This window comes from Gossypium raimondii, chromosome 8 (genome assembly GCF_025698545.1).
Source record: "Gossypium raimondii isolate GPD5lz chromosome 8, ASM2569854v1, whole genome shotgun sequence".
NCBI classification, from domain to species: Eukaryota; Viridiplantae; Streptophyta; class Magnoliopsida; order Malvales; family Malvaceae; genus Gossypium; species Gossypium raimondii.
The window spans coordinates 852,596-876,301 of record NC_068572.1 but is presented as its reverse complement, the minus strand read 5'-3'; the positions used below and the strand labels follow the sequence as shown (position 1 = coordinate 876,301).

The 23,706-nt window shown below is 31.4% G+C and overlaps 3 protein-coding genes and 1 long non-coding RNA gene across 7 annotated transcripts; 1 reads left to right on the top strand and 3 right to left on the bottom strand.

The window, feature by feature from the left end:
• The first annotated feature begins 904 nt into the window (after positions 1 to 904).
• LOC105790044 (uncharacterized) lies at positions 905 to 4,482 on the top strand. Of its 2 annotated transcripts, XM_052635251.1 has the most exons (6): positions 905 to 1,086; positions 1,293 to 1,544; positions 2,202 to 2,345; positions 2,434 to 3,120; positions 3,486 to 3,740; positions 3,871 to 4,482. In XM_052635251.1, exons 1-5 carry the CDS (start codon positions 973 to 975, stop codon positions 3,723 to 3,725), a joined length of 1,437 nt encoding a protein of 478 aa, XP_052491211.1. In that variant the 5' UTR covers positions 905 to 972; the 3' UTR covers positions 3,726 to 3,740; positions 3,871 to 4,482. The 2 variants fall into 2 exon arrangements, with proteins under 2 accessions (XP_052491211.1, XP_012472890.1); XM_012617436.2 differs by having other exon boundaries at positions 906 to 1,086; positions 3,486 to 4,482.
• On the bottom strand, positions 4,474 to 10,522 carry LOC105790045 (protein NRT1/ PTR FAMILY 2.3). The gene is made up of 4 exons (XM_012617438.2): positions 10,206 to 10,522; positions 8,962 to 9,179; positions 6,507 to 7,045; positions 4,474 to 5,410 (listed from the first exon to the last, which is right to left on the bottom strand). Exons 1-4 carry the CDS (start codon positions 10,306 to 10,308, stop codon positions 4,888 to 4,890), a joined length of 1,383 nt encoding a protein of 460 aa, XP_012472892.1. The 5' UTR covers positions 10,309 to 10,522; the 3' UTR covers positions 4,474 to 4,887.
• Positions 10,523 to 13,254: 2,732 nt separating this feature from the next.
• On the bottom strand, positions 13,255 to 13,801 carry LOC105793503 (uncharacterized). Its single transcript, XR_001133454.2, has 2 exons — positions 13,647 to 13,801; positions 13,255 to 13,513 (listed from the first exon to the last, which is right to left on the bottom strand). It is a non-coding gene; the product is annotated as an uncharacterized LOC105793503 (long non-coding RNA).
• Positions 13,802 to 15,472: 1,671 nt separating this feature from the next.
• On the bottom strand, positions 15,473 to 21,517 carry LOC105790043 (ERAD-associated E3 ubiquitin-protein ligase HRD1B). Of its 3 annotated transcripts, none has more exons than XM_012617432.2 (8): positions 21,359 to 21,517; positions 19,586 to 20,145; positions 19,196 to 19,372; positions 18,648 to 18,797; positions 18,338 to 18,546; positions 17,681 to 17,831; positions 17,059 to 17,353; positions 15,473 to 16,255 (listed from the first exon to the last, which is right to left on the bottom strand). In XM_012617432.2, exons 2-8 carry the CDS (start codon positions 20,116 to 20,118, stop codon positions 16,127 to 16,129), a joined length of 1,644 nt encoding a protein of 547 aa, XP_012472886.1. In that variant the 5' UTR covers positions 20,119 to 20,145; positions 21,359 to 21,517; the 3' UTR covers positions 15,473 to 16,126. The 3 variants fall into 3 exon arrangements, with proteins under 3 accessions (XP_012472886.1, XP_012472889.1, XP_052491317.1); XM_012617435.2 differs by having other exon boundaries at positions 17,080 to 17,353; XM_052635357.1 differs by having other exon boundaries at positions 19,586 to 20,128; positions 21,359 to 21,506.
• Between the last annotated feature and the right edge of the window lie 2,189 nt (positions 21,518 to 23,706).

Genomic DNA, 23,706 nt, shown 5'->3' with positions numbered 1-23,706 from the left:
TTAATGATTAATTTTGTTTATAGACTTTAAAATTTTAATAAAATGGATAATTATTAATTTCTCAAAAACTAAAAATCTGAAATCAGGAATATCTAACAACCTTATAGGTTACGAGTTTTCACTTTGCTTAGCATAGAACTGCAACGCATTCTCACGCTTTATACACACGGGTGCACATGATATTCGAATTTAACTTTGACTTCAAATTTTAAGTTGAAATTCGGCTTAAATTATAATTTTACTATTCCGAGTTTGAGCTTAATTAATTTTTTTATTATTAATTTTTGTATTTAAGTTGACACTAGAATTCGATTAAGTTTATTGGTAATTAAGTTGAGTAAAAAATATAATTTCATAATGTAAAATATATCAAAATAGTTAAGCTTGTAAGTAAGGGGTTTGAATTGAGAACTATGGTATTTGAAGTTAACTCATCCATAACTCAATTTTAATTTGAAAATTTGTAATCTCATTTGAATTTTTGGTAAAAGTATTATAAAGATCATTGTTCTTGGAGTTAAATTTTATTTTGTCTTCTCTATTAAAAATATGCAAATTAATTTATGTACCGTAGACTAAGGAGTAAACCGATAAATTGTAGTCTCATATGAATTCTTTTTAAGAATTTTATCTATTTCTATAGTTAAAAAGTAGTCTCTATATATCAGCATGTGGTACACATTTCAGTGTCATTGCTTGGTTATTCTATTAGGCACGGAAGCTTATGAAATTTTAACAGACAGGATTAATTTGCTCCTTGATTTAATAAATAGTGATTAATTTGATATTTTTTAAAGTAAAAGGGATAAAATGTAATCTAATTTTTAATACAGGGGTCTCATTGTAATTTTACCTCGAATAGCTTGCAAAAAACACGTGTTACTTACACCCTATGCACAAAGCATAAGTCACCAAGCAAAGAACAAGAACTGAACTGTAAAAAAGAAAATTCCGTTCCGAAAAATTGAAACAATGGAGACGACAAATTTCAAGAGAATCAAACATGGTTTTTTCCCAGAAATCATCAACCGTGAAATGAGAATTTCTTCCCCACAAACTTTTTCTCGCCATTTCTCTTCTTCACAGGTTCCATACTTTTATTCTTTGCTCTTTCTTTTAGTCCCCCACTTTGATCACACCATCAAATGAAATTATCAACAATAAGTCATCTATCTAATGTTCAATTCTTGTTCTTAGAAAATCTGGGTATTTAAGAGTCAGTTAATTTCTATTCTGCATTTGATATGGTTTTAATTTTTAATTATTTTTTCCGTGTGTTTTTTTGGGTACAGGTTATAGTAGAAAAAATCGATCTTTATGGGAAACTAAATGGCCATGAAGGATGTGTAAACACTGTGGAATTCAACTTTAATGGTGATATCTTGGTTTCAGGTTCTGATGATAAGCATGTTATGTTATGGAATTGGGCAACTAAAACCAAAACACTTTGTTATGCTTCTGGTCACTTAGACAATATATTCCAAGCTAGAATTATGCCTTTAACTGATGATAAGAGAATAATCACTTCTTCTGCTGATGGTCAGGTAAATGAATGTTCTATGCTTTTTGTTTATCCTTTGCTTTGATGCTTGTCTATGTTAGTCGGATTTGGATACGAGTGTCCTAGGGACGAAGCCAGAAAAGTGCTTTAGGAGCGGTCAGAGATGAATCATAAATTATTGGGGAATGTGTTTGATATTGGTATTGTTAGAGCTTTGTGCTGATGGCCCGAATGTATTCTTCTCTTTGGATTTGATTGAGTGGTGTGCCTTCAAGGTTTTGTTGGAACCATGATAGTTAAGGAGCATAGCGATTGGGAGACTTGAACCCATGTTGTTTAGGATATAGAGGTCATGTGTGCTAGGATGGCGCCACTTGAGGGTGTGCTGCTCATGGCCCCTAAAGAGGATAAACTAATATCTCCTCGTTATTAGCATGATGCTCTAATTTTTTTAAGTTCTTAGTGTATTTGGAGGGACTTTAAGTATCATATCCCCATAACCATTACACAAAAATGTATCTAACAGGAGTGTTGAACATGTGTACCTCAAAAAAAATGAAGATTCGAAGCAATATAGATGCTACTAATAGGTTATTTTTGCTCATTCAAAGAAACTTCTTGAAACATAACTAAAGAATCTACTAATGAGACTGATAATTTCTTACTTCTGACCTTCTAAAGGGTTTTCTTTTTATATCAGGTGAGGCTTGGAGAGATTTTGGTGAATGGTCAAGTTAAGACAAGAAGGTTGGGAAAGCACCAAGGTCGTGTACACAGCCTTGCTGTCGAGCCAGGAAGTCCGCACATATTCTTTAGTTGTGGTGAAGACGGCTTAGTTCAACATGTTAGTTAATTTAATGGAAAGTGCAACTTTAATTTAGCTTCGATCATTTTTTGGTTTTGTTTATTCTTTACTCTTTTGTGTGTTGCAGTATGATCTGCGATGTGGTTCGGCTTCGAAGCTTTTCCATTGCTTCTCATTCAAAGAAACTAATAGTCCGCCTTTAAACATAAGGTTAAATGCCATTATAATTGATCCAAGGAATCCAAATTACTTTGCTATTGGAGGTTCCGATGAATATGCACGCGTCTATGATATCAGAAGATATCGATCGGATGGATCTAATGTTTCGGATGAACCCGTGAACTTATTTTGCCCTCGCCATCTGCTTCACTCTAACCATGTTCATATTACAGGATTAGCTTATTCTAAAGCAAGTGAACTTCTTATTTCTTACAACGATGAGCTGATTTATTTATTCCAAAAGAACATGGGGCTCGGACCTTCTCCGCTATCTCTTGAGTCTGAAACTCAGCTGAGCAATGAGGAGCCGCAAGTTTATGCGGGTCATAGAAACTCACGAACCGTCAAAGGAGTGAGTTTTTTTGGCCCCAAAGATGAATATGTGATGAGTGGTTCTGATTGTGGGCATATATTTATTTGGAGGAAGAAGGATGCTAAGCTTGTTCGAGTAATGGTAGGTGATCGGCGTATAGTAAATCATCTTGAGCCTCATCCGTGCATGCCATTTTTAGCTACATGTGGATTTGATAAAGATGTAAAGCTTTGGGCTCCTATGGCTGGTGATGCTCCTGCACTTCCTAAAAACTTGAAGAAGGTATCATCTCGTATCCAGTAGTGTTAATAAGATGATGGGTAAACTACACTAGTAGTCATCCAACTATTAGTGAATTTGTTTTTTAGTCACTCAACTATGAAAAGTTACAAAATTGTTATCCAACTATTCAATTTTGTCTTTTTTGGTCACTAGTTGGCTAATGTAAAAATGGGAACACCTAAAAATCCAAGATAGTTAGGTAACCAAAAAAAAAAATTTTGAATAGTTGAGTGACCATTTTGTAACTTTTCATAGTTGGGTGATGAAAAAAGAAATTTACTAATAGTTGGGTGACTACTAGTGTAGTTTATCCTAAGAAGATTTATGAATGTGTATTTACTTGTACTTATATTCTCTACGAACAGATTACGGAATCTAATAGACAGAATAGAGAAGACCAGTCCCCGGCAACACTTGCCCCCGATGTTATAATGCATGTTGTCCGCCTACAGAGGCGGCAGATGTTTGGATATGTTGAAAGAAGGTATAGTAGATCTGATCTCGAAAGTGATGAAGAAGATGGGGATGAAGATTATATTTCAGGGCTCGCAAATGACATCACATTTTCGGAAGAGTATCCTGGTGAGAACTTCGGAGATTGCTAGATCAGCTAATGTCTTGTAAGTTTGAAAGTATGGAAATTTCAAGTTCTTCCGGTTTTATTTATTGTAAAAAGTTCCGATAGTATCAAAACTCTTGGATGATCTCTTGTAAGAGAGCTAACAGCGGTGAACAATTTTTCACTCCCAGAACGGAGTCAGCTCGGGAAACTAGTGTTTGCATACAGAATGAATACTTACAGGTATTCCAAATATTATTTCTTCCATCTTGATAGTGCACGATCTACAAACAATTCTCCACTGTCAGATGAGAATTTTCAGTCATACAAGGCTTCACAAAAGTTGAAACTGAGCGCTTTGATTGGATTCGTGACATTGTCATACAAGGATCATCTTTCTATCAAGATTTATTCATGAAGTCTTGGTGTTTGGCAGATCATCTCGGTTATTGGTTGGCATGGAGCACGAAGAAAACCAAAAGTAAGTTCCCCAACTTGGAAACAAGTGAATGTTTCAGTGTTTCTTAGATATACCGTGTTAAAGTATCCTGTTACTTCGTTAGTTATATTATATATCACTATGTTATTCAGACTCGGGTGAGTGTGTTGCACATATATCTAAGGGTGTACATTCATTTTTCTTCAGTCTTGTCCATATTCTAGGTTGTGCGTAGTTGTAGAGATAATAAATGTCAGTACGACACTCACATTCAAGTTCGACTAACTTTGTAAACAATATGCTTTCTGTATATTTGGATATGGTTACCATTACACCATTTTCTAATTGAATTTTCTTCCACAAATCATCATTCCCCTCCTTTCACTGTTTGTTTCCCTAGAAAATTCGAAATGCTTCTTGAATTCCACCGAAAACCAAGTTCAGGGTTTAAACATCAGCTTTTAGAACTCTCATCATCACTGTTTTTATTTCCTCCCTCCACACTATGATACTTGTAACACTTTGCACAAAACAGGAAATAAAAGAAGTTCAACATCTGCATCATTGCAAACATCAAATACACATTCCCGAGTCTCCCGTTGTTTATATCGTCTGGCAACCACTTCGTAACCCTTCGAACCAAATCAATCACGGTGGTGCTTAGATAGTAGGCGAATCCAACGACAACTGAAATCATTGCTGCCGCGGTGCTTCTCAACGGCTGCGGAAATTCTTGGTAATACAACGTGACTTGTCCCGGATAATGAGGTTATGCTTCACCGAGTCCAACTAAGACTAGTTGGGGCACTAACCATAGGACAAACATAGGGACAACGGACCCTGGATGGTCCAAAACACTATGGGTTTGAGCCAGTTTTAGCCTTCTTGATTCCACCAAGGAAGCAACAGCCATACCTGTCATGTTAAATAAGTGACCGAGTCCAATCCGGTGAAGGGGCATCGGTGATCTTAAGGTTATCTTCTTCCATAGCGGAAAAAGGAACCGATCAATCAATGTGAGGTTGATAGCTGTTGAGGTTAATATGAACACTATCATTGACCCTGCTGGGACTTTCATATCTGGTCCGAGATGGCAATCGACCGTTAGAGTTTGGAGGATTGTTAAGGTGCTTATAACCGGCAGTGTCGTGCACATTAAAACGCCACTCGACAGTAATGGGAAAATTCGCAACAGGTTTTTAAAATCCTCAACTTGTTGTACGGAGCATAGTCTCCATGAATTTACCTTGCTGTCCTCCTCGGTTTCCATCGCAGCTGCATGGTTTGGAAACCTGCATTTGCTTGATTAGTTAATGTCATTAATATCATAAAAAGGACTAAATTATAAAAGTACGAGTAAATATGTCGATAGATCGAGTCAATGTATGGTATTTACACCATAAGTCGACCAAACATGAATTATGAATTTTAATTGTAAAAGACTAAAATACCTATTTTAGTCAGCTCATGTATTTTTCAAATGATATTTTTATTTAATATTTACATATAAACAACTTATATAATATTGTCCAAAATGGGTTTCGAATATTGGTGATAGAGTTTAATATATATCTTAAACACGTTTATTTTGTTGTCCAAATTAAAATTTCAGACATAATATTTTTGTCTCAACCTTCGACAAACATTCGAGCAAATAGCTTTGCCCTTGGGGAGTTTTATTTACATTATAATATTATATATATATTTAATTTTAATATAATATAAAATACATAACATATGAAAAAAAAACATATTAATGTTCAAAAAAAGAAAAGTAAACTAACATTAAAAAAATTGAAAAATAGCCTAGGCTCGAGCCTTGCGTATTTGAGTCTAAACCCACCTCATATTTTAGACGAGTTTTTGTCCAAACTCATTTTCTGAGCATATTATTTTTGTCCAATATCGAGTTGATCTTTCAGACTTTGAATAACTTGATTTTCCTTTTGAGATAATTCATAAACTACCCATAAAACTCTCCAAAACCCTTAAAGTGGAGGATATTATGTGTTTCACCAAGCTTTTCAGAACTCGGCTAGTGGCCAAACCGGTCAAGCCACCGATTTGCCGACCTATCTATAAATCATTAAAAAATTAATAATAATAAAATATTAAAATTTCGGTTTAATTGATAAGTACCAATTCATGGGTCAATTTGTTCAATGCCTCTATCTAGATTGATACCTCGGCTGGTTCCTAGTCTAACTGGTCTGACCGGTGATCTGGTTTAAACAACCTTGGTTTAAACACATTCTAACATATGACTTCCAAGTTGCTATAACAACAACCGTACCAACTGAATTAACATTTAATCTATAATAAATAATATGATCCTTAAACAAGTCTAGTCACGAGAATATCAAATTTTGAAATAAATAGATCAAATACCTGAAGCTTTTGGAAGGCAATGAAACCGGTTTCTCCTTAGGACCATCTTCTTTATGGTAATAATCTTCAGCTCTAGATGAAAGAGGCACTTTTCTCTTAACAATTGTGGCAACAACAACATGTGCAAGGCTCAAAAATGGGCTTCCCTGAGGCTTTATGTGTCGATAATAACGTTTCCCTGATAAAAAAACGACTAACCCGATGACATTCACCGCAACACACAACCAATACCCGAACACCCAACTCACATTTTCCTCAATGTACACAATCACCGTGGCACCTAACACCATTGATGTGTACAAACTGATGGCGAACCAATTGAAGAACACCCTTTGATCCTTCGAATTGTCGAATTGGTTGGCTCCGATAGCTGCGATGGTGAAACGTGTGCCCGCCACACCTACCGCAGCTAATGCTATGCCTGAGTAAAGTATACAGAATTGAACTTTTGATGGTGTCGGGCACGATGTTGATCCGTGTTGACATGGTTGAGGCAATAAGGGATCAAGCATAGCCGTTAAAGCTATGAGGATAATACCCTACAAATGCGGTGGTAAATCAATTCTCGTATCCATAAATAAATATACGTTGTTCTAGTTAACTACCATTAATTTATCATAATTTGATCTGTGTATATTATGGAAGTCGAAAATTTAGTTCAATTCTCTGTTAACACAAATAGTTGATTTTTGCTACTTTGTTAGATATTAATTATTGAATATTAATTTCCAGCTACCTGATTTAACCGCAAAATTTAATAGTATTCACTTAATTGGATTAATTTATCATTTTTTGTCACTACGAATACATAGTTAGGGCTATGTAAAAATTCAGTCAACCGCTTGTTCATGGGCCAGGATTAAACAAGGTTTTTATGTCTAGCCCAATCTAAATAAAATTTAAATAATAATTTTTTAAAATTTAAATTTAATTATGAAAATATCTGAAAAATTAATATAAAAACATATTTTAATATCTTTTAAAAATGAAATGGGTTTTTTTAGCTTGAATTTTTTTGAGCTGGGCTGTGACTCTGCCCGTATTATGGACAAGTTTTAAAAGAAATTTCTCAGTCATCACTTTTTTAGGGTAGTAGAGAGATGAAGTTATATCAAATTAAAGAAATAAATAAAATTTCAAATGACTAAAACAAGAATTACATTCACATTTTTTTTTGAATATTTGAAGGATTTGTATTTTATAAAGTTTTATTTCAAGAATTTTAAATATATATAGTATACTGATATTAAACACAAGTACTTTCAATAATTAAGAAATATATTAGGATAGGCAACATTGATAAAGCTCTAATATGCCAACAGTAAAGAACAATACTAAAGTTACTCAAACATTAGCTAACTCCTTTTTCATCCAATATTCCAGGATAGAAGAAATTTAGCAATACTCTCGAGATTCGAATATATTAATTGAGTACTCAAATTAGTCTCGGTTTTAAAATATAATATCAAATTGTAAATACATGTACATGCGTAAATATTATATGGGCAGCTTGGATTCAACGAATTAAAGAAAAGAAATACTACTTCTAAATTTTATTAAGCATTGTCTTTTTCAAAAATGTCAGATTCAAGTTGTCCATGTGCATATATGTTTACAATTTGATTCACATGTTTTAAATATGTTTGAATTAATGATTAGGTCGATGGTGATTCATACATTGCTGATACTTTAAAGGTTCAATTAAAACGTTTTGAAGTTTCGGACTTGTTGAGGGGAAACTAACTGCTTTTGGAGAAGTGTTTGAAGTGTCGTTTGTCTGGGACCAATGAACCGCTTAACGAGTTGGTATTATCACCGGGTCAAGTTGGAATTTTGTCTCCCGACTTTGTCAAGAGCGCGAGTACTAGAGGCAAGGTTCACATAGCAGGAGCACCTTGTTGAATCGAGTGCTTGATAGGGTTTGAACTCATGCTCCGTATATGGCATCTAAGGGCCTAATCCAACAAGGTGCTTCCGCTTTGTGAACCTCATTTTTGGCACTCAGGCACTTAACGAAGTCAGGAGATAAAACTCTGGCTCAACCTAGAGACAATATTGAGCTGTTAAGATTCCATTAACCAAATGGACGACACTTTGTCAAGAGTTCGAGAGTCGAAGATAGAGTTTATAGAGCAGGAACACCTTGTCGGATTAGACCCTTAGATGCTCTATAAGGAGCAAGGGTTCAAATCCTACCAAGTGCGTGATCCAACAAGGTGCTCCCACCTTTTGAATCCCGCCTCCTTTGACACTTAGGCTCTTAACAAAGTCGAGAGACAAAACCCCAGCTTTACCCAAGGACAATATCAACCCGTTGGGGGCTCCTTTGGCTCCAGACGGACGACACTTTGAATACTTCTCTAGAAAGAATTAACCTCCCTTCAACATAATCAATTTAGAATCTAGGTTCATAATTCGAGGTCGTTTCATAATGAAAATAAAAGTAAATGGTTACCAGGATCGAGATAAGAGACGAGATCCAAACAATGGAAAAGCAACCGAGGAAAGAATCGGCAAGGATTGCAGCAACCATAGGAAGTAAACTAGTAGAAGCAGCTACAATGTTGAATGTTTGGGTTGCATCAATGCTTCTCACATGGAATTTTTCAATCATGTACACAATCAAGTTGTTTGCCCATCCTGATGCTGCTATGCTTGATCCTATTAGTGCCCCTGTTTTTTTTTTTTTTCATTTGCTTGTTAGTCTGAAAATTCATGACACATTTTTCGGTGCCGAATTAGGGTAAGTATTCGATACGAGTATATGTCTAAAAACAATCAAAACCCATGTTTGAATGTGTCTGACAATAACAAGTTTCAAATATGAGTATTTTAGAGAAAATGAAGGGTTTGGGTAAAATAAGCATGATTCGGAGAATTCATGACACACTTCTTACTTTAGCCAAACTCAAGTGCTTGATACAAGTGTACATGTCTAATGATAATCAAAACTCGTGTTTGTATATGAGTCAAAAACAAATATCAAGCATGGGTATTTTAGAGAAAATGAAGAGTTTGAGTAAATTAAGCATAGTTCGTATAATTCATGACACTTCTTACTTTAGCCAAACTCGAGTAAGTGTGTGATATGAGTATACATGTCTAAAAACAATCAAAAACCATATTTGCATGCATGTCAAAAACAAATATCGAGCATGAAGAGTTTGAACATAATTTGGAGAATTCATGACACATCTGAACTCAAATAAATGTGTGATACGAGTATACATGTCTAAAAACTAACCAAAAACCCACGTTTGCATGCATATCAAAAACAAATATCGAGCACAGGTATTTTAGAAAAAATGAAGAGTTTAAGTAAAGTAAGCATAGTTCGGAGAATTCATGACACACTTTTTTGCATTAGCAAAACTCAAGTAAGTGTTTAATATGTATATCTAAAAACAATTAAAACTTATGATTGAATACGTGTCAAAAACAAGTTTCAAACATGGGTATTTTAGAGTAAAAAAAAAGAGTTTAAATAAGGTAAGTATAATTTTGAGAATTCATTGTACACTTCTTACATTAGCCGAACTCGAGTAAGTGTCTGATACCTACTTAAAAATAATCAAAAACTCATATTTTATTGCACATCAAAAACACATTTTTTGAAAAATAAAAAATAAAGAGGTCAGCAACGTAACCAAAATTTTTTAAAATAAAAAGTGAGGAAAAGGGAGAGAGAGAGAGAAAGACCAGCAATGAAGGGGAAAGTAGCCCAACCACCACGTTTACGAGCGGAATACGGCAACATTTGACCTTCTCCGTCAGTGAAAACTTCTTCACCACCACCATCCATAGTCACTCCGATGAAACAAGATATTTAGCTAAGACTTTTGAGTTTTAATTAATGATCTACACAATGGAAGCCATTTTTATAGAGTGGCCTATAGAGCTTTGCTGTTACATATTCTCTCCACCAGTTGTCTCAAGCTTCACTCATTGTCATCCAAAAAGATGAACAAAAAAAAGTCCAAGATATAGAGCATCAAAAATCAAAAGAATTATGATGACTCACACACACACACATATATATATATATATACTCTCTTTTATTTTTGAAAACTCACACATAGATATTATCCATAGTGATGATGATATCAAAAGAGATGCCATTACAACTTATAGAATAAGATGCATTGGACTGTAAAATAGTTTTCTTTATTCTCTTTGAATTTTTTCACAAATTAAAAACGTTTTAATAATGTTTAATTAAAAAATTCAGTCAATAAATATATTATAAAATGAAATAAGTAAATAAACAAATGACAATTTCCTTTGGATTAAGGGATTTAATTAATTTTATGTTATTTTTAAGCAGACATGCTTTATTAGTAAGCTTTGCAATCAAACAGTAGTGCACATTTTGTATGTATGAAAACACTGTTTATATTGCACATCCTGTTGGATTTCATTCATCCTATTATTTGAAGTTTGAAAGGATTTAGATAAAAATATTATATCTGAAAAATAAATTTAGAAAAAATTAGAACAGTTTAAAATATAAATCAAACTTAGGCTCCAGATTCAAAACCCAAGTCTGTCTCGATTTTTAAGTTCATAATATGTTGTGGTTTTTATATACTATAATGTAAATATTAGTATATAAAAGAATGTTAAGTTCTTTCTCAAAAAATTGTTGAATATGTCTAGATTTAATAAAAATGTACATATAACGAGCTGACCTAAATAAGTTTGAGTTAACTATTTGTAAATATTAATAAATTTAAACAAATTTGATGTTCATATTTTGAGTTAAGTTGAACTTAAGTATTTATATATAATATTAATATCATATATAGACCCGATCTAAACTTATGAACACTTTTACCTCGCATGTTCATAGTCTCATTGTTGTTAGGTAGATAATGTTTACCATTTCTTTTAACCAAATCAATATATAAATTACTTAGTCATCCTTTTATTCGGATTTACAGAATGAGAGTATTTTTAAAGTGTTTGAAAAGTGAAGCTTTAAGGATGACAACAGGACAAGATAGGTCAGACTTTTGCTGGTCTCGACCCGATGTATGACACATATGGCCTGACCCCAACTTAAAAAAAAGGAAAAGTAACACCGAAAATGAAATTATGCAACACGAAGAAATTATGGAAATGAAAAAAAAGGAAAAAGGCTTTCATGGGATAACAACACAAAGGTGAGCTGCACAAATAATGGAAATGAGAATCCAATATTAATATATTATATAAAAGGTGAATTTTGTAATTAACCAAGGCAGGGTGGGTTCTTCTCTAAATTTGAACTTAACCCGAATTGATTACTATTAAAAAAAAACCTTTTTGACCTATCCTAAACTCAATTTCACAATAAAAAAATTGGTTCCTATCAACTCTGATTGAGTCGGAATTCATTGGATTAAATAAAATTATAATAAACTAAAGAATTTGCACATGATTTAACTCGATGCATTACCAAGTACATATAAATCATTAATAAAGAAAGTTATTATCACTTAAGCTAATTGATAGTACCTCAATTCTACGGAGATCCAAAACCAATTTGCAGTAACATTATTTGTTGCCACATGTACCATTTACTTAGATCATGGAATTTGATGAAATCTGATATGGTGGTCACTCATGAAAATGTTGGCCTCAAATTTTGGCACTACATGTGACCATGGCTCCCAAAATACTACTGTTTATAATGCTGAAATAGAAATAATGAAGATCAAAGACTTGGGCTACCCAAAAAGACGAAAAGAGAGAAATTAGGACAATATCAAAATTACATAATTATCCATTTCCTTTTTCCATTGAAAAAAATATTAATGAAAAATTGACCATAGGTGCTAATGGATTAGGCTCGGTCGGGTTTAAATTGAGTTTGGATCGAGCTATTGTATGATATTAGAATAATTTTTACTTGATTAAGTTTTGGGACAAAAAGAAACTTTAATATTGGTACAAAACAAAGAAAAATTCAAATATCAATTAGAAATACAATGAATAGTAAGTGGATGAACTGATTGATGTTGGTCGTTGCCTAGAAGAATCCGGTGAACGGTGATCGGAATAGTGTCTGGCATAGTAAACGCAGCATAGACTCAAAGGTGAAGACATAATATCTGATATATGTGTGTATATATACGCAAAATGTTTCTTTTTGAATGTATGGCCTTGGATTTTAATATTATAATTAGATTTAAATTAAAAATGAGATAATTATTAAATTTATAATTAAGCTTTAACCTAATGTATAATTTGATATATAAATTTTGATTTGTTATAATTATACATATAACTTAAATTACAGTTCATATGTATATATTATATTTAATATAATTGTATAATTTTAATATTTATACACAGTATTATCAATTACTGATGAAATTAAATTAAATTAAATTAAAATTTTAACGTATATTTAATCAAAATTTATGTATAATTTTAATATTTATTTCTTTATAAACATCGAAAAATATGTCTATTTATGGCAATTTATCAATATTCATGCTTTACAAACGTTATGGTTTTTCTATAAAGAAAAAATCATTGTTTAGATTTTAAATTTGTTTGATAATGATATTAAATTTTAATTAATACAAAATTTTCAATAAGATAAGTGGATTGTAGAAAATGTTAATTGCTTTTATTATTTTTAAAATCATATTTGATATAATTTTTATCTAAAATAATATAGATTAAAATTTTAATATAAAAATTTTAAAACCAAAGTTTAATTTTATATTAATTGTTTAAAATTAATAATAATAATAATAACTTAAAGAACAAAAATAATAATATTATTATTTAAAAAAACAAACCAATATTCTCCAAAAATTAATAACCTAAAGAACTGAGTTGTTTTTCTTCTTCAATCTTTTTTCTCATCTGATCCAAGAAGCAACTCACCTTTAATTTTCATGGAGTTCTTTTTGGTTCTTTTAAACCTTGGAAATTTGGATTTCTTCTTTACAACCGAATCTGGATTTCCCTTCACATTGACCTCGCTTACCAATTTTCCACAACTCGAACAAGAACTACGCTCCGATCGATCGCACATTCATCACCATATATAAAATCAAATATTAAATTCATAGAAAAGAATGAAAAGGTATTATTGAAATTTTAGAAGATTTATTATGAAAATCAAGAATTTGAGAGAGTGCTTACAAGAAGTTAGCTTCAATGGCTGCTTTGGAATAGTGGAGACAGTGAGAGCAGTAAACGTAAGCGATTGTCATCTTCATCGTCATCGCCGTTAAAATAATAGTAAAAAAAGAAAAAGGAAAACAAAAGAAATTGGAAATTTGCTATCGGTTATTGATTTGAAGAGGGGGTTTTTTGAATTAAATAGTGGAATAAGTGATGGCTTAAAGTCGGTTTATTCAGCATTAGTGTGCTTTACGTGGGTGAAAAGAATTCACTATTTGACCCCCCCAAAAAAAAATCTTTTAATAAATATTTTTATTTTACAATCAGAAAATTAATATACTAAAATTTCTCGATTCCCCAAACTTTCTATTTACTAAATGTTGTGGGTTTTTCTAGAAATTATATTTTAAAAATATTTATAAATTAAAATAGTTAACAAATTATTCTAAAAATATTTACTAAATATAGTGGGTTTTTCTTTTGAGTAAACAAGTTATTTGTAGTGGATAATTTTTTCTCAAAAAATAGGTGAATTTTAAAATTACTTTTTGAAATTAGATTACAATAATAACCTTAATTTCAGTGCTTTTGAAAAAATTTAATTGATAGGTATCGAATTAACGTGACACCAAGCTTTTATTGTTATTATTATTAATATAAAATAGATATAAATATTAATTTATTATTTATAATATATTTAAAAATATTTTTCATCTTGGAGTGAGCATCGAGTGAGAAAATTTCGAGTTAATTAAGTTGATGAGTGTCATCTTATCATTCTAACTTAATTTGAAATAATTTTAATCGATACAAATGAAATGAAATTATAATAAAGTGAAATTGTTAGAGTTAAATAAAACGTGCCAAATTCAAGTCTTGTGACAATATAACTAAAATTTGAAACCAAATATATTTGAGAACTCTTTCAAAGCAAAATAATAGGAAAAATGTTTTAGTATAATAAACTTAAATAGTTAATTTACTTATTTATGTCTACAAAATTATTTCTTAGAATTTTCTAAAAATTTTAAATTTTTCATAAATTTTTTTAGAATTTTTTTAATTTTGTTAAGACAAAAGTCAATTTACTCATCTTCAAAATTAACGAGGACCAAAAGGATGTTTACATTAATCTATTATTTTAATTATTCAATTTATTCAATTCTAAAATTCAACTAGACTTGAACTCAATTATTTATTCAAATTGACTCAAAAAAATCAAATAACTTAAATAACTCAATCCAATTAACTTACAATTTAAAATTTTTAAAGGAAAATCGAGTTTCGCTACAACTAAATGGAAAACATATATCCTGTCGAGGAAAACATCTTTTCAATGAAGAAATATATGTACATTTAGTTCCTTTTAAGACGAATAATTTTGAAAATATATATATCTACGTTATATGAGGAAAAAAGTAAAGAGACAACCATATCTATTTTGTTAACATTTAACTCATAATTTATTGGGTTTTAATGGTAATATATTGATTTTTAATCAATTTCTAATTATTTTAAGAAAAATTAATTTAAGTTAATCATAAAGGAGTTTGATTATATATTGTACTAACCTAGTATAGATGGTGTAGACAATAAAGAAAGTTAAATTATCCATCATATTTAAATTATGAGTCAAACTTAAATTTAAATTTTAATATAAAAATTCGAACTCAACTTGAACCATTTTTAATTTTATATTTTTCCTTTTATTATTATCCGTAAAATTTAAATATAATAAACTGTAATGTAAATATTAAAAAATTATTAAGTTGTTTATACTTAAAATTTAATAAAAAAAGCATATAATGCTAGTAAAAGATATATGTATATATAAGTAATAAATATGAGTTAAAATATTTGTATTTTAAAAATTAAAAAAAATATTAACGGACTTAAACAGATACAAGCAAAATTTAAGAAGCATATTTCAAGCCCGGCTGCCAGGCCAAGCTAGAAAATCATGTATGACATAAACATTGATAAAATGCATAAGCCCAACCCAAACACCTCTAGCTTAAATATTTCTTCTTCAATTTCCCCCACTCTTCTTTTTCTTTCTTTTTTTTTTCATTTTATTATTAGCTTCACAACATTTTTGAAAAAGATAATAAAGAAAAAAAAAAAAAGGGAAAAAGGAAACATGTAAAAATGAAAAGTTAATACCTATAACATATAATTTTTTTTTCCTTACTACTAAACATTTTGATAATTGAATTTTTTTCATTAAAATTAAATTTCAAAAAGTAATATCGTTGCTTAAAAACAATTTTCCCCCCTCAATGAAGCAATGCCACAAATTTTAGCCTAACTTCAACCCCGCCCCCACTCCCCCCCTTTTTTTCCTTTCTTATATGCCTACTCATTCATTCACTAGTTCCACATGTAAGGACCTAAAACATCTTTGCCTAGTGGCAAGAATGTTAGTAATGCGGTGTTCCGATATAATGTAAAAACAAAAACAAAAAATATTACAGTTCCCAAAAAGGTACGTACTTTCTTCAATCTCCTGAAGAAGAAGAAGAAATTGTCTTCCCTTTTCTGTCCGACAAGGCTGTGGGACCAGCGTCCGCACTTCCTTCAGTTTTCGGCTTCTGCATCTGCAGGAGTTGGAGCTGATTTTGTAGCACCTACTCAATTTTGAGAACAAAGAAAAATATTGAGTAGCAAATAAAGCAATTTGGAAATGTGTGAGATCATTTGACAATTTCTCATGCCATGCAGCAAATTGCAGAATTATACGTCTATGGGGAAGTACTATAGAAGTCCCTATACTAGCAGTCAGGTTGAATTTTGCCCTATACTCAAAAAATGGGTAAATTAGTCCCTATACATTAGATCAGTGAACAAACTGGTCATTTATGTTAAAAATGTTATCCATTTCTACTATTAAAAATTGTCACAACTGACAAAATAATCAGACAGTTACACATAGTGTGGACATGTACCTTATGCTGACATACAGAGATCAGTTTTTAACTGTAAAAATGGATGGAATTGTTAGTAGAAGGATCAGCTTGCTCTTTGATCTATCGTACAATAACTAATTTGCCCAGTATTTAGTAAAGGGGGTAAAGTGCAATCTAACTCTTACTATAAGGGCCTCCATGGTACTTTTACCATGTATGTATGTTTGTATGTATGTATGCATGCATGTACGTATGTATGGAAGCTCTAAATGCTAATGCTATTAGGAGGCTGTCCTCAAAAAGGTCATGACTATGACATTGGTAATCTCATGCCATGCAGCAGATCCCACAATTTTATGTATGTGTGTGGTGGGGGAGGGGGGGTATATACCAGTTGTCGTTGTCTTGAGCAAGAAAAAGTACGTATATCCCACGGTAGGGGACAAGATATAGAAGACGGTTGTTCTTTTTAAAAAGAAAAAAATTGAAACGCATAATTAGATGGAGAAAGCAACAATAGCAACCTTATGACACATAAATGATACCTCAATCTGCTGCTGAATGATCTTCTTCTGAGCTTCCAACTGAGAATCTGGAATGTGCAGATTACTACTCGATGCCTCTCCCATGTTTCCATTAACACGAGGCAATTGGAAAGGAACAAAAGCACAATGTGGGAACCATGGAAAGGACAAGTTGACTTGTCCACCAGGAATGACAAATTGTTCTCCGGTGGATGTCGTTTCCCCACTAGATTCACCCTTCGTGGAGTCATCTGGTTGCCCATAAGCCTTGGGAAGTACAGCATATCCAGGAGACCTGCATTTAAAATGCACAAAGATTGTAACACGTAAATGGCTGTACCAGTCGGGATTGGCAAAACTAATGCATTTGGAGCCAGATCAGGTCATGTATAGGAACCGACATCAATAGCACAATTAGAAACCTTGATGATCTAGAGAAGCCTCTAAAGCAATGAACAACTTATCAGCTTTCGAAAGCTATCATTTCAATGCAAAATGCAATAATTGATAATTCGAGCACTGCAATTGGCAGTTAAAATAATCGCAAGGGAAAAACAGCCAGTAAAATGAGGAAACTGCAAATTTCATTGACATGAAGTATTATAAGCATAAAACTACTTACCAAACTAGAGTGTTTGCAGATGGATAGACGTAGGATTTCTCATATATTGATGCTGCAGTGGCAGCAGCCTGAAGCCTGGCCTGATGCTGGGTCAAATTATCAGCAGCCATGTCACCACCAAAACCTTGTCGAGCTGAGCTTGTGCCAGACCCTGTTCCCACTTCAAACAATTAGCTGATGTTTTTAAAACAGTAATGTCAATTTGATAAATGTAAAGTTAGAGAAGTTAGAAATAAAGCAAGTAATTATTTAATTTCCACATCCCAGTTCTTTGCAACCTGAATCAGCTTAACAGCTTCAAAGTGGTATAAGATAACTGGGATATGGAACAGGTTATCCCCGAAAACTTGAGACCAAAACATGGACAACATCTTTAGATGGGGTTGGAGTGAAAAAGCCTTCAAGTAATATACACAATACTAAGGCAAGCCCCTTGAAACACGAGTAAAACCTGTGGTCATTTCACATTTCCGCACCCTATAAAGGCACAGGCCTTAACTAGCTTACATGCAGTTCGACAAGGCATCAAAAGATGCATGAACTGTATTATCTCAAAAACAAAATAAGTCTGCTAACAGGTGGCATACAACTGTTCAAATTTATCAAGAAAATCAAAATCCTCAAGGGATGTTGTAGATTATGTTACAATGAGGTTACCTTGTCCTTGAGCATCTGACCAAGGTCCATGTTGCCCTCCAGATGAACTTGTTCCGTTTTCAGGTGGTACAACGAGAGCTCTACATGTAGGGCAGGTATGCTGTCTCTCCAGCCATGATCGAAGACAGTGCACATGAAAAAGATGTCCACATATCAACTTCTTTGCTGTGGTCATCTCTTCGCGGCATATAATACATGTTGCATCGTTTCTGTTCATCCAATCAGTAAGCAATTAAAAACGAGTCAAATTGAAATTAAAATATAGCTAAAAATATATAAAACTGAGTTCACAATCAAATATTTGACTCACGCAGCGAGCTCTTCAGCGGTTGCATCTGGGAATCTGTCATTCATATTTGAAGCAATCTTCCTATAACGCATGTAATCAGCAACACGAATTTTGAAATTCCTAAAGGTTTCATAGAGCTCCCGTATTAAGTGCAGAGGTACACCATAGTTCCTGCATAAACAAATTAAAAATTAACAACCATATCATTGATTAATCTGTAGTATAGATATACATACACACAAGCAAATTAAGATACCGAGGCTGGTGAAGAAAAAGTTCATTAAACTTATCATACTATATCCATTCTCTATTATAACTTATCTTATAAAGAACTAGCAGCACAGCCTTCCTTTAACAAGTTGGCAACAGAGCAAAATGAGACTAAGTTCTCATGACAACCAAACTATACTCTTTTTAGGATTAGAAGCTGATTTCTGTGTCATTACAGCAAAATGTAATAGAAACCAAGTTTTAGTACCATGCCATTCACATTTCAGAAACTTCACAACAGAAAAGCAGAATAGATAACTTGTGATCATGCAGAAAGTAAAAATAAACAGTTTACTTACATGAAAATCACAAGAAAGAAGCATAAATACATAGACAAGTGAAGCAAGTCCCGAATGAGCTCCAAGTAGAAGGTATAGACAGCCTTCTTCTCCCATTGTCCTTCCATAAGCATGTCACTCACATAGAAAACATATTTTATAAAATTTGACACTATTGTGGTAGCCAGAATCATGTACCTAGACCCAAGGAATTCAACATTAGTCAGAGTGAAAATAGATAAACTGGAAAATACAGATCCACCACTCCCTTGTGCAGCTGATAACGTATTTTTAGTAACTTTGAAAACTCACAAGTAGTAGTTAATACATGTTTTAACACAGACAAAGAACAATGATACATGTTATCATTAATCAAGAAACAAAGAAAATGTGCCAAGTTAAAAAACTTACTCAAACGCAAAGAATAGGGAAACTGAAGCTTGCCGTGTTTGGATCAGAAACTTGATAGAACTTGACAAAAACAGACAATCTAGAAGAAGAAGGAAACCCAGAAAAGAAACAATCCGAATGTGAGACAACATAGGAACAGAAGGGGTCGTCTCAATGTACTCAACCCTTTTCTGTGCCAACCAGTGCAAAGCCTTGATTAACAACAGAGCAGTAACCATAGCAAGAAACGTAACTGAAAAGTCCTGACGGAAAATAGTGATCGCAAAGAGGATCTCCATAACCTCTCTCCACGACTGCTCATTCAACCGTTCAACCTCAGCTTCACGAAGGGACCCAAGGAATATCTTTTTGGTTATTTGCCATAAGATGCACATAAATACAAGCCCCATGTTGAGAAGCAGCACCAAGCTGATCTTAGAGGTTGATAAATACACCATAGCAGGATAAAACTGGCCTCTACTGTTGAATGCATGGTAAATAACAGCTAGCATCGCGACTAAACTGAGACCAGCATAGGTTTGCAGCCTCATCATTTCGCTCTACCTAATTACCACGATGCACTATTCAACCAAATGAGGAAAATCAAAATCCAGAATCAAACCTTACTCTTTCCAACCTTTTAATTCGTTACGAAACAATAATATAAGCACTTAGATAAACCAAAATTATTAAAAACAAAAAAATGTAAACGTTCAAAAATTTCCCCTATTCTGTAATCCAAATGTATAAAACTTTACGAATTCAAACATCTATTTACCAAATCAAAACAACAAAATTTCAAATTTTCACTGAAAATCAAAATCTAGAATCAGCATAAAAGACTAAATCCTCGTCATCGATTAACCTTACTCTTTCAAACCATTTAGTTCATTATGAAACAATAATATAAGCACTTACATAACTGAAATTATTTTTTTTAATGTAAAACGTTCACAATTCTTCTGTATTCTATATCCAAATGTATGAAACTTTACTAATTCAAACATCTATTTCAACCAAAAAAATTCAAAATTTCCTGAAAATAAAAATCTAATATCAAACATAAAACACTAAATCCTCCTAATCAATTAACCTTACTCCTTCAGACCATTTAACTCGTTCTGAAACAATAATATAAGCATTGAGATCAACTTAATTTATAAAAATATCTAAATTCTGTATTCAAATGTATTGAACTTTACTAATTCAAGCATCTAATTCGAACAAAACAAAACCAAAATTCAAATTTTCCTGAAAATCAAAATCTAGAATCAAACATGAAACACTAAATCCTCTTAATCGATTAACCTTACTCCTTCGAACCATTTAACTCTTTACGAAACAATAATATAAGCATTGAGATCAACTTAATTTATAATAATAATAAAAAACTAAATTCTGTATCCAAATGTATTAATTCGAACAAAACAAAACAAAAATTCAAAATTTCCTGAAAATCAAAATCTAGAATCAAACATAAAACACAGAATCCTCCTAATCGATTAACCTTACTCTTTTCAAACCATTTAATTCGTTGCGAAACAATAACATAAGCATTGAGATCAACTGAATTATCAAAAAAAAAATCTAAATTATGGATCCAAATGTATTGAACTTTACTAATTCGAACAAAATAAAACAAAAAAAAATCAAAATTTCCTCCGACATTATTTTCTCCCGCGACCAAAGAATCGAATCAAAGAACTTCCAAATCGAAAATTTTCTATCAATTAATTGGAGAAATTTAAGCGAAAAAAAAAACATCAAAAAAAAGAAGAAGAGATTAGAATTGACCTGAAAGAAACTTGTTCAAATTTATTTTTTTTTTCTGAGAGAACCGACAATGAGAGACCTTTTTTTGCCTTCGATCTTCTTCGTTTTTTGCGGGAGAAATTATAAGTTTTTTATAGCTAAATAAATTTAACAAATTTATCAGAGCAACAAATCGACAAAAAAAACCGATGGCTATTTATTCAATCTATGAATTTTGTTTTTGTTTTGGAATTTAGAAAATTATTTAGGTCTTATTGTGATACTAGTCTCTTTCTTCTTTTCATATTTAAAATTTGGTCTTTCTAGTTTTAATCTCATCAATTTAGTCCCTTTTGATTTTATAATTGAAGTCAATTTGGAATTCTAATAAATTAAACTAGATTATTACACATATATGATGTGGATGAAAAATACATTTATTAAAAATTGATATAATTAACAATAAAAGTAAGAGTTCAAATCCAATTATATGTGTATATTTTTTTATTTTCTATATTAAATATAGAAAGTGATAAAATACTCTCGAAATAATATAATTTACTTTGTAAAATAAGTGTATTTTCGTTATTACATTGACTCGTAATACCAACTTAATTAAATGTTTAATATATAGTATTGATTATATTTTTTATTAAAAACTAGTTATGTATACAATATCACATGCGTGAAAAGTCAAATAAGACAGAAAATATTGGATTTATAAATGTAAGGTTTTCGATTCTAAATCGAGTCTTAAAATTTTCAATATTGTTTCGAGAATTAGCATAAGAGTTAGAGTTTTTGTTCGGTATGACTTTCTCTATATGACCAATTTTTATATATATTTTACAATTCTTTTCACATTTATTTCAAATAAACTTCTATTGTTAAAAATAATAATTAAATTCTCGGATTAAAAATAGAGATTAAATTCTACATTTGTAAAGAGTCTAGGGACTAGAAACAACATTAGACCAATATTTATCTTATACTATTATTTCCATTATTCGAACATTTTTTTAATTCACGCAATTGCAGTCGATCGACGAAACCAATCAGCATAGTCCACGTGGAATTTCTGCTATTAATGTTGAAAAATAAATGTATTCATTTCCTGTTAAACAAAAAATAGATTATTAATATTAAAAGTTAAAAGCTGAATTTTATTAATTTTTATAAAACAATAATACTAATATTAGCAAAATTTTGTGAAAACTTAAACCATAAATAGCCTACGACCTTCTTTTATGTCAAGGTTTGATTTTAGGCTAAATTAAGGGTAAAAGTGGAATGAGATTCTAGGACTCATATTGCAGTTTCTCTCTGTTCAAAAAATAGATAAATTAATTCTTGTATGATAAATAAAATAGAAAATTTATCTCTTTATGTTAAAAAATTCTTTCATTTTCCTATTAAAAAGTGGCCTTACTGATAGAATAACTAGATAATGACATGTTGCGTGCCACGTGTACCTCATGTTAATGTATAAAGATCGGTTTTTAACCATATAAATGGATGAAATTTTTAAAATAATAACCAATTTGCTTTTTGATCTAAAGCACAGAGATTATTTTGCTTATTTTTTTAGTAAAAAGAGTAAAATGCAATCTAACTCCTAGTTCAGGGGCCTCTATGGTATTTTTACCTTAAATTGTGTTATTAATTTTATATCATATATAAATAGTGAATTTAGTCATTATACTTTAATTTGGTTAAATTTGGCCCGTATATTTTTAAAATTATTTATTTTAATCTTTATAAATTTTAAATTTTGAAATTTCAGTTCGACTATTTAATATCAAATTAAATTACGATAAATTAAGGTTTAACCTCAATTGTTTATTACATTTTATTAATCATTCATTCTCAAGTTTTTTTTATTTTTAAAACTAAATAAACTTATTTATTAATAAATAAATAATAGTTAAAGGTTTTCTCTTGAATTTGACTAGATATTAAAAATTTAATATATCATTTCGTATTTAATTTTGATATATTTTTCTAATATGTTATCTATATTTTTCCTGATTCGATGTGAATATATTAAGTTTTTCTTTTATTTTTAATAATTAGAGTAATGAAAATAATTCTTATATGTAAAGATGATATATAAAGATGGAGTAAGATTTAACTTTTACAATTAAGTAAAGAAATGTGGGTGTGTCTTGTATTTTTTACTGAATAGACGGCGACGTTATAACGAGAAGTTTTCCAACGTTGCGACGACGGACGATGTCGTGGCAACGCAAATGGAAACGTTGTGACATGACAACGCGTTCCCCGCATAAATCGAGTTTCTTCTCCCAATTAAACTTTGATTACTCCAATGATATTTTAGAATAATTAGACCTCTAATCTTAGCCTTTAAAAAGGGGTCTTGTATCTCTATT